This window comes from Meriones unguiculatus, chromosome 14 (assembly GCF_030254825.1).
Source record: "Meriones unguiculatus strain TT.TT164.6M chromosome 14, Bangor_MerUng_6.1, whole genome shotgun sequence".
In the NCBI taxonomy this organism is placed as follows: domain Eukaryota; kingdom Metazoa; phylum Chordata; class Mammalia; order Rodentia; family Muridae; genus Meriones; species Meriones unguiculatus.
Genome location: NC_083361.1, coordinates 3,630,193 through 3,640,828, shown reverse-complemented (window position 1 = coordinate 3,640,828; position 10,636 = coordinate 3,630,193). Strand labels below are relative to the sequence as shown.

The window sequence follows — 10,636 nt, the reverse complement described above, 5'->3', positions numbered from 1 at the left end:
CCTATGAAGGCTTGTCTTGTGTAAGTGTACCTATTAAGTTGGGGCAAATAGCTGGATTCTAAGTTTCCCATCTAGAAAATAGTGCTTCTGGGACTCCAAAGGGCTCAAAGGATGCTGAAGACAAGTGGTTCAGTCCTGTCAGCCAAGTTGCTTAGCAGACTTGGGGAGGAGGATCATAAATCCATGGCCTGTAGAGACAACAGACCCCCTGGTGTAGCGCTTCTCAACCTAAAGGTGAGGACCATTTTTGTGGGGGGTGTTGAACGACCCTTTCACAGGGATCACATGTCCTCCGTATCAGATGTTTACATTATGATTCATAACTAGCAAAATTACAGTTAAGAAGTAGCAACAAAAATAAATTTATGGTTGGGGGTCACCACAACATGAGGAACAGCATTAGGAAGGTTGAGGTCCACTGCCTTAGTGAGACCCTGTCTCACAAAGTAAAAGAGTGGGGCACAGTGGTAGAGACAGAGGTTAGCCTGGTCTACAAAGTGAGTTCCAGGACAGCCAGGGTTATTCCACAGAGAAACCTTGTCTCAAAAAAGCAATAATAATAACGGAGTTTGGACAGCTCTGAACTTATCTAGCCTGTGGTCCCTGTGCAATATGAGGGAACAAGTAAATCTAGATCTAGAGAAAGAAGGATCTGGCTGCTGGAGCCTGTGGTTGGTAAGCACTCTGGTGATGAGCTGCCTCAGCCAGAACAGCCACCAACTGGGAGTCAAGACGGTACGCCCAGACCCAGAGGGATGGCTCAGATAGTAAAAGCACTTTGCCACCAAGCCTGGTAGCCTGAGTTCAGTCCCGAGTACCCACATGAAAGGAGAGAACTGACTCACGCAGGTTAATCACTGACCTCCACATGTATGCTGGGGCATCCCCTCCCTAAGTAAATAAAGACCTTTTAAAAATGTAGGACACATGGGCAGGCGGCGGGCTGCCAGACCTGAGGCTGATTCCCAGGAAGTACCATCAGGCAAACTGGGTATTCTCAAAGGTGAAGGCGGATTGATGGAATTTTTATTCAGTGTAGACCCCTCAAGTGCCAGAAGCAACTGAACAGCCAGAGGTTTAACGGAAGAGCTGAAACAGTGCTAACTCACACTGGATATGGAGTTTTAAATTCTCTAGAGTTTTGTGATTTGAGGGCGTTTTTATTTTTGGTTTTTTGAGACAGGGTTTCTCTGTGTAGCCTTGGCTGTCCTGGAACTCGCTCTGTAGACTAGCCTGGCCTCAAACTCAACAGAAATCCACCTGCCTTTGCTTCCCTAGGGCTGGGATCAAAGGTGTGTGTCATCACTGCCCGCTTGACATATGTATGTCTGATGGAGTATATCTTGGGGCTAAGTGAAAAATCAAGTCAGTGTCCCCAAGGACTCTATTATTTTAGTTTTTTGAGACAGGTTTTTTTGTCTGGTTGGTTGGTTTGGTTTTTGTTTTAGCTCTGGCTCTCCTGGACTTCACTTGTAGACCAGGCTGGCCTTGAACTTAGAGAGATGTGCCTGCCGCTGCCTCCCATGTCCTGGGATTAAAGGATAGCACCGCCACTGCCTAGCCTCCCATGGACTCTTAATTCCTCCCGTGCTGCTGTCATGCCCCCAGTCTCCTTAGTGGATTCTAAACCGGCACTCTACCATTGAGCTCTGTCTCCAGCCCTGCAGTCTTGAACTGTGAGAGAACAGTGACCCTAGGATTGCTTCTGCAAGCCTGATATATTAGGGGCAGGAATAAAAAAAAAAAAAAAAAAAAAAAGACATGCGCCTCTGACGTCAGCACTGCCAAGAGAGAAGCAGGAGCATCAGGAAGCTCATGGTCTTTCTCAGCTGCATAGGTCAGCTTGGGCTGCAAGAGTCTGTCTCAACAAAACAGCTGGTGAGATTGGAGAGTGGGTAAAAGTGCTGCCAAGCCTTATGACTTGAGTTCAGTTCCCCTGCACTCCTGTAACGAGAGAATTAACTCCCACCAGCTGTCCCCTCCCCTCCCACCCCAACCAGGCAGGCGGCACATACCTTTAATCCCGGGGCTAGGGGAGTTAGAGGCAGGCGGATCCCTCTGAGTTCTAGCCAGCCTAGTCTACGTCGTCCACAGGCCGGCCGACACTACAATAGACCCTGTTTCAAATAAAACTCATTTTAAAAATGAAGATCTATCATGAAGATGCTTCCTCCACCCAGCTGCAGCAACGTAAGGCCAACAAGACTCACCAGGTCAAGGCAACGTTTTGACTTTTTTTGACCACTAGCCTCAGGGGCTTTTCCTTAAGTCAACCGCGAGGGAGAGACAGCCTAGTTCAAAGGACTCAGGCTTGACTCCCTGGACCCACGGGTGGAAGAAGAGAAGCAACTCTTGAAAGCTGTCTTCTGACCCCCACGCCCTGTGCCGCGATGGTAAGCACACTCAAACACATACGTAGTTTCGCAGCACCCCAATCTATTTCATTCCACTCCAAAAATGACCTCTGCATTCTGTGTGCCTTTCTTTTTGCCAGACTTCGTTTTTTCACTATCTTAGTACTTCGATGTTTTTTTTTTAAGTTTAAATGTAAAAATCTGACTTGTTTCTTCATTGAAAACAACTTGGGGAACACTCACGGTGGCTTCCCGCACCCCAGATTCACTGCTTTCTTCATCACTCTCAAGCCTCGACCCGTCGGTGCACTCACTGTTCCTTTGGTTGAATCCGGATGAGGGGTAGGATTTCCAGCCATTTCTAGACACTCACGGTGGAAGGGGTGAAAAGAGACCTGGGGACGTGAGACGAGACCGGGTCAGCCTCCTGGTCTAGGTGAGAAAGACCGAAGGACCGCCGGCTCGCTTTGGGCGCCCCGGTCCACCTTAGGGCTCCAGGGGGCGGGGTGCCGGAGGCTTCCAGCTCGGAGCGCTCCGCGAACTCGCCTTTTGTGTCCCGCTCGGCTTCCTGTCCACACGCGCCACCTCGGCGTTCCCATTGGTCACAGTCCCCGGCTGGGCGGGAGCGAGCGGGCGAGTGGGCGGGGCCGCGTGGCGTCAGCGCAAGATGGCGGCCTCGGCGGCGCTGTTCTCGCGCTTGCGGAGCGGGCTCCGGGTAGGCGCGCGGGGACTGTGCACGCGGCTGGCGCCGCCACCCCCCCGCACTCCGGAGCAGGTGAGCGGCACCGGGACCCGCACCCCGCTTCGGGGCTCCCTTCTAAAGCGTTGGGCGTACGGTAGTAGCCCGGCGAGTCCGGAATACCGTACTTCAGGGTGCTGAGCGGGACGGAGCCCGCGGTCTCGGATGTGTCCAACCCTTCTGTGTGGACCGTAGTTGCTCCCCCGAGGATGACCGTGGAGGCCCCAGTGCATCCTTTGGAGCCCACGCCTCAACCACGTGGGTGCCGGGAGAGGTCACCTGTTCTTGTATCAGTGACCATTTAGGTGATTCTCGACGGGGGAAGGGCCGGGGACGCTAGAGTCCCAGGCCGGCCTTAGGGACATTTCATTGACCTCGGTGGTGGTGAGCGGCCGAGACGGGAAGGAGCCAGCTTACCTTCCGTTTTGACCTAGGCATTCTGACCCCCAAGACTCTTCATCACTTTCCGTTCCCTATTTCCCTAAGTCCCAGACAAGGGGTTGCAGCTCCTCGCCCCTGCTGCCTTCTCTTTCGGGCCCCTCCATCTTGGGCCCTGGGTGTCCGAATGTCTTAACTGTCCGTCTTGTCCCTTGCGTGCCCTCTGTCCCGTGTTAACACCCCCCGCCCCCATCCCTTCCTCTCCCTGTCCTAGTCTTCCTGACTCCAGGATCTTGGGCAATCCGGCCTTTCAGCTCTTGAACCCCTGAGGTTCTCTCGGCAGCTTAGTTTTGACCCTCTGAGGGGACCAACCTCTCAACTTACCCCTCTAGGGACACTTTTCCGGGGCTCTGTGGATGTCCGCTTGCTGGCTTGATCTGGAGACTACTTGGACCACATTAGAGGTCAGAGTATCGCGTAGTTTTTCTCTTAGCTGATCCCTCCTCCTCTCCCTCCACTCAGGTTGCTGAGATCGCCAGCCGTGGGGGCTCGAAGCCCCAAGGGCCACAGCCTCAGCCGGGCTCAGAGGGCCCCAGCTATGCCAAAAAAGTTGCACTCTGGCTTGCTGGTTTGCTTGGGGCTGGTGGGACTGTCAGCATCGTCTATATTTTTGGTAAGAGACATAACCCTGCCTCGTTGGCCCCTAGATTTCTACTGTGAAACTTCCTCTTCTTTTCTCATACTGCGTTCATTCCCTGGCTCCTCCCTCAATGGGCTCATCAACTATGATAGTCACCTGAAATTCAAGAAGCCCCCTCTATCCCTTGTACCTACAGTTGTATCCTGTAGTCACTGGTCCTTGTACTTCAGGCTCTGAGGGGAGGATGGGAAGAATAGGGCTAGACTAAGCCCTGAAGCTGTGTCTCCCCTCAGCAGCAAAAGTCTAACTTTTCCCGAGGGCTCATCTCTGCCTCAGCTCACTTAGAATTCCCGGCCCCAACCGTCTCCTCCCTTAATCCGGGAGCTGTACCTCTAGCAATATTCCCTTTGAGTGGGGAGTTCAAACACCTCATTCTCCTTCATCTTCCAGACCCAGAAGACTAGGCTCCAGTTTCCCTCATTTATCTCTGTCTCCTTTGCAGGAAACAACCCTGTGGATGAACATGGTACCAAGGTGAGGGGAGTGAGAACCAGGGGTGCTAGGGTCTGTTCTGGAAGGGTGCGGGTGGGTGGCTTTTGGTTGGTTCGGGCTCCTTTCAAGGCTGGAGTGAGCCTCTCCCTCCCTCCCTGGGACCTTTGCCTACTTAGCCTAGAGCTTCCTGTGTGGATGTACTGGGGGTCCTCTCTCTGCTGTTTCAGAACTTTCCCTTTTCTCCCCCAGATTCCTGATGAATTCGACAATGGTGAGTGATTAAACAGAGTTGGGACCCCCTGGTGTTCCATCTCTGCTTTTTTTTTTTTTTTTTGGCTTGGTTAGAGTGCTGCTACCCTACCCTGTATCCCAACCCCTCCTCCTTCCATGGAGGTGCGGCAGTTAGATGGCTTTGGGGAAGGGACATAACAAAAGCCCGCTCTCTTTCCTGGCCCCTCCACCCTGGAGCAGATGGTCAGGAACAGATGGGGGCAGGGAACTCCGGCCGGCCATCCCAGACACAAGGCTTCCTGTGCCATAGACCTGAGCATCTGCAGCCCTGACCCCACCCTTTTATGACAACCCCTTTCTTTTTCTTTTAATCTCTAAGTCCCTACTCCAACCCATGCCTCATTTCCAAAACAATGTCTCTTTGTGCCTGTGCCACTGTCCCCCTTCCCTACACACAAACCCAAAATCACAGAGTTGACTGCTCAAGTAGGCAGTGGAGTAGTTGTGCTTTCTGCCAGACCCTTCCTGAGAGAAAGTGAAGGTGGAAGTCCAGAAAGGCGCCTGCTTGTGTGTGGGTGTGCAGACTGTACAGCTCCGATTGTTTCACTTGCTCACACCGGGCCGATGTATGGGCCTGCTCCTTTAAGGAGAGATGTCAACCCCCTGTTTTATTTTGTTCTTTTTTCTTGTTTGTTTTTTGAGGCAGGGTCTCACTGAGTAGCCCTGTCCTGGAATTCACTGTGTAGACCAGGCTGATCCCAAATCCTCAGAGATCACTTGTCTTTCCTTCCTCCCAAGTACTGAGTTTAAAGTCTGGTACCACCACACCCTGCTCCCCCCCGGGTTTTATTCACCTGATATAATTGTCATCTTGGAGGCTTCTCTGTCTGCTCACCTAGGCCTAGTCCTGGAAGCTTCTAGTCTCCGTACAACACAATCTAGGCCTCGTACTAACTCTGGCTATCTGTTCTTGTTTGTTTGTTATTGTTTTGTTTTGTTTTTTCAAGACAGGGATTCTTTGTAGCCTTGGCTGTTCTGGACTTTGTAGATCAGGCTGGCCTCAAACTCATATCTGCCTGCCTCTGCCTCCCTGAGTGCCAGGCTTGCAAGCATGTACCACAGTGCCTGGCTGTGTTCTATTTTTAAATAAAGTGTGTGTGTGGGGGGGGGGTGTACACATGAGTTCAGGTGCCCTCAGAGGCTAGGTAAGAGCTTTGGGGCTGGGTAACAGGTGTTTGTCATCTTCCCGACCTGGGTGCCAGGAACCCGAGCTCTACAAGGGCAGTCGAGACTCAGCTGCTCATCTTTCTAGCCTGCTGTTGTGTCCCCCGAACCCGTCTGTTCTGACTTCAGACTCACTCTGTAGTCCTGGCTGCCCCCGAACTTAAACTTCTCCTGCCTGAACCTTCTGAGTAGCTGGGGTGACAGGCCTGTGCCACTGCAGCCCAGCTCTGTTCCCACTCTGAACCAGGTACTGCTTTGTTGCAGGGGGCTGTCCTGTGCGTGGTGGGATGTTTTAACCTGCATTCTTGGCATCTACTCACCGAGATAGATACTAGTATTATGAACTCTTAAAAATATCTCCATGAAGGTAGGCACGCCTTTAATCCCAGCACTTAGGAGGCAGAGGCAGGCTCTATGAGTTTAAGGCCAGCCTGGTCTACAGAGTAAGTCCAGGACAGCCAGGGCTATGTGGAGAAACCCTGCCCTGACAAACCAAAAGAATAATAATTATAGTAGTAGTAGAAGTGCCTGCACTAGGGGTGCGCTCAGTGCAGAGCACACACTCAGCATTGTGGGAGGCCTTTCCTTCAGCTCTGAGTACAGATTCCAGACATCGCCATCATGCCCCGGACAGGGCTGTTCCTAGCTGGTAGAAAACATGTATGTCTGCCCAAGGAAACACTGACAGTGGGCGATCTCAAAGCTTGATAGTTTGACGTGGGTGGAGGGCAGGCTGCCATGCGAGCGGACTTGCCAGCTGTGGCATTGAGGTAGGCTGTGAACCTACCCCTTCACACCTGCCAGGGTTGAGATGGAAGCACTCACAGGGAGACCCCGCAGAGGGCGCATGTCTTCTCCCCTGCTCCTCCATGCTGTCTGCATTGGACACAGCACGTGTGTGCAGACCTGCCTGGGTCTTGTGGACTAAGTTCTGTGCTTCAAGCTGGGCTTGCTAGAGCACACAGTTGTCTGAGTACTGGGGAAGGAGAAGCCAGGGATCAGGAATTCAAGACAAACCACAGCCACAGGAAGGCTTGCCTCAGAAAACAGTAAAAAAGCTGGGCAGTGTACTGATCTCTGAGTTCAAGGCCAGCCTGGTCTACTGATTGAGGTCCAGGGCAGCCGGGGCTACACAGAGAAACCCTGTCTCAAAACACCTGGAATTTTTTCTCACTTTTCCTTATGAGATCTGTTTGTTCTGCAAGTAAAGAAATAATATAATAATGATAAACTGACCTGTCTGGGCTTACATTGGAATCCCTTTGTGCCTGGTGTTCTAGATCCAATTCTGGTTCAGCAGTTGCGCCGAACATACAAATATTTCAAAGATTACAGACAGGTGAGTGAGGCGGGGTGGCTGGCCTCACGCCCTGACCCCACGCCCTGTGCTGTTTGTGAGTGGCTGGCTCGTCCTCCTGCAGATGATCATCGAGCCCACCAGCCCCTGCCTTCTCCCAGACCCGCTGCGGGAGCCCTACTACCAGCCACCGTACACACTGGTCCTGGAGCTCACGGGGGTCCTTCTGCATCCGGAGTGGTCGGTGTGTCCTTCGGAAGGCATGGCGGGGTCCTCAGGGAGGCTGGCACGGGCGTGGTGGGGTCAGCCTCTGTCTTTGTTCGCTGCCGCCTTGCTTCCTCGGTACCTATTTTAGGTTGTCAAACCTGAGTCCACCTTGGCTCAGTCGATGTGCTACATGCTCCTGAACCCACAGGAGCAGACAGAAGCCTGCTGCTGGGACCCGCAGGCTGGGTGTTGACCCTTTGGGCCCTGTGGTCTAAACGCTCCTGTGTCCTCACTGCCTCTGCAGCTGGCCACTGGCTGGAGGTTTAAGAAGCGTCCAGGCATCGAGACCTTGTTCCAGCAGCTTGCCCCTCTGTATGAAATAGTCATCTTCACGTCGGAGACTGGCATGGTGAGGCTCTGCGCCGGAAGCGACACAGGTGGGTGATGAGGCGTCTGGGAGCCAGCCTCACAAGCTTCCCTCCATCCTTGCAGACTGCATTTCCACTCATTGATAGTGTGGACCCGCATGGCTTCATCTCCTACCGTCTGTTCCGGGACGCCACCAGATACATGGAGGGACACCATGTAAAGGTGCCGTGTGGGCATTCGCGGTGGGCCTCTGGGATGGACGCGGGGTGCTCATACTGCAGAGGAGAGGGCCCTGCTCCTTCTGATGTCAGTGCTTGCCTCCAGCTTGCCTGAGAGGTGGGGCCTAGGCTTTGTTTCTGGAGCTATAGATGGCCTCCATGAGGCTGTGCTTGGCACTGTCATAGGACCTGTTCCTTTGGCCAGCCATGCATCTAGACATGGTGGCCAGGCCCCTGTTAGCCATGCGTGTGTCTTGGGGACTTGGGGGTTTGTACCGTTGTACGGTGTAACTGGCTTTGACAAGGGCCTGTCATTCTGGCTTGCAGCACATCTAGTTGTAGCCTCTCAGAGACTCGGGGTAGAGATTGAACCCACCAGACAGAGAACCTGTGTTCTCTCCGGAGACTTCTGGGTTGGGTGTCCATGTGACCAGGCCCCAGTTTCCCAGAAGCCTCAGGTCACCTTCCATGCCCCGAATTTCAGGGAGACAACCCCGAGTGTGTGACTCTGCCTGCCCTGTCCCCTCTGCAACCAGCAGGGAGGGGAGCGAGGGTGACGGGTCTCTGCCGCCCACTTTAGGACATCTCCTGTCTGAACCGGGACCCAGCCCGAGTGGTGGTGGTGGACTGCAAGAAGGAGGCCTTCCGCCTCCAGCCCTACAACGGCGTCGCCCTGCGGCCCTGGGACGGCAACTCGGACGACCGCGTCCTGCTGGACCTGTCTGCCTTCCTCAAGAGTGAGGCTGACCCCACTGTCTGAGCCAGAGCCTTGACCCTGAAGACAACGGCAGAGCCACGATTCTGCCTTGTCGTTAGTGTGAAACTGAGCAGTCAGGGCGCAGGAGACCCACGAGTCCCCTGGAGTCCTCTGGAGCTCCCTGGAATGTTCAGGCATTTCTCTTAGGGGTATTTGGGCATGTTTGGAGGAGCCCTGTCACAGCATGATATGGTGTGATTCCAGGGCGTGCTGGCCCTCCCCTGGGCCTCTCGGAGGCCTGACTAACTAGCACCCTTCCCTGTTGTGTCTACAGCCATCGCACTGAACCAAGTGGAGGACGTCCGGACCGTGCTGGAGCACTATGCTCTAGAGGATGACCCGCTGGAGGCCTTCAAACAGCGGCAGAGCCGGCTTGAGCAGGTTGGGCCCTAGCACAGCTGTCTGTCTCCTGGGTGTCGGTGCGAGTCTGAGCACTGTCTTCTCCACCTTGGCCTCTGGTGTGGACCTCTTACATTTGCAGCCTGGCTAGAAGCAGGAGGCAGGAGCTAGTCAGCACTTGAGATAAGTTCTCCATGCCCTCGGGTGGTTCTGGGCCCTTCGTGCTGGACTGAGGATTTAGAGCCAGTCTGCCATTCTCGGGGCTCTGCTGATGCTCACTTCAGGGGCTGGGGAAAGCGTGTTTTCTGGGTGTCCTTTTGACACAATATCTCATGTAGTTCAGCTGGCCTTAAACTGTCAGTCCCCCTGCTGTAGTCTTCTGAATGCTGGCTTTACAGGTGCTGTTTCGCCATGCCTGACCATACATGCTGGGAGCATTTGGCTCTTTAATAGTCCTGCCTGTGCTAGGGATGTGAGGGTGTCCCGTGCATGCTAGACCTGCACCCCTGGGCTTGGAGTTTCACTTGCTGGGGTCTGGCTCCTACCTTGTGGACCCGAGGCTAACGGCAGCCGGGCTCCTCTGGGGACTGATTCCTGTCTTTCTCTGACCCCACCTGCAGGAGGAGCAGCAGCGCCTGGCGGAGCTCTCCAAGTCCAGCAAGCAGAGCCTGTTCTTTGGCTCCCTCACCAGCCGCCTGTGGCCTCGCTCTAAGCAGCCCTGACTGCCGGGCCTCCTCAGACTTGGTGCCTGGGCCTCAGGCCCCAGACCTCACAGAGCAAGGTTTGGACGGCTGTGTGTCCAATAAAGCGCATCCCAGATGCCACAATGCCTGTGTCCAGAGAGTCCAGATGGGGCGTCGGGGCATCACCACTGTGACTGAGCGCTGCCACTAGGCACAGTGAGTGCTTGGTCGGATTGGGGCGCCTGCAGCCTGAGAAGCTGAAAGCCTGGGTTTCTGCTGCACCATTTACTGTATGAGCTGCAAAGAAAAGCATCTCTCTCTCTCTTTGGCTCTGGAGTCCTTGTGTGCTGTGGAAATAAAGAGAGTCGTGGCCTCTCGGGACCCATCTCAAGGGCTGCTCCGCCTAGCTGTGTGTGTGGCTCTGGATCTTTGATCATCCACATTTCACAGAAGCCAGAAATCAGGATTGCGTTTTCTTTTTGGAGACAAGGGCTCACTGTGTAGACCAGATTAGCCTTGCCTCTGCCTTCCAAGTGCTGGGGTTTTTTGCCTCCGCTATTTTTCTTCTTTTGGAGACTGGTTCTTACTATGTAGTTCAGGCTAGCCTGGAATTCCTAGGTTTAAGCAGTTGTCTTGAGTAGCTGGGACTAGAGGCACGTGCCACTCTTCTCTGCTAGAAAGCAAGATTTAAAAACAAAACAAAAAAAA

General features: G+C 53.8%; 1 protein-coding gene across 1 annotated transcript; it reads left to right on the top strand.

Annotated features, from left to right (window-relative positions):
- The first annotated feature begins 2,960 nt into the window (after positions 1-2,960).
- On the top strand, positions 2,961-10,334 carry Timm50 (translocase of inner mitochondrial membrane 50). Its single transcript, XM_021662246.2, has 11 exons — positions 2,961-3,129; positions 3,994-4,144; positions 4,614-4,645; positions 4,853-4,874; positions 7,339-7,397; positions 7,480-7,599; positions 7,867-7,971; positions 8,055-8,153; positions 8,730-8,886; positions 9,181-9,287; positions 9,866-10,334. The coding sequence occupies exons 1-11, from the start codon at positions 3,022-3,024 to the stop codon at positions 9,965-9,967; spliced, it is 1,062 nt and encodes a 353-aa protein (XP_021517921.1). The 5' UTR covers positions 2,961-3,021; the 3' UTR covers positions 9,968-10,334.
- The last annotated feature ends 302 nt before the right edge of the window (positions 10,335-10,636 follow it).

Bases quoted from the DNA above. Each gene is read 5' to 3' on its own strand.
- Timm50 (XM_021662246.2), top strand. From the start codon at position 3,022: ATGGCGGCCTCGGCGGCGCTGTTCTCGCGCTTGCGGAGCGGGCTCCGG. The intron at 4,145-4,613 runs GTAAGAGACATA...TCTCCTTTGCAG, and splicing joins CAGCATCGTCTATATTTTTG to GAAACAACCCTGTGGATGAA. The intron at 7,398-7,479 runs GTGAGTGAGGCG...GTCCTCCTGCAG, and splicing joins ATTTCAAAGATTACAGACAG to ATGATCATCGAGCCCACCAG.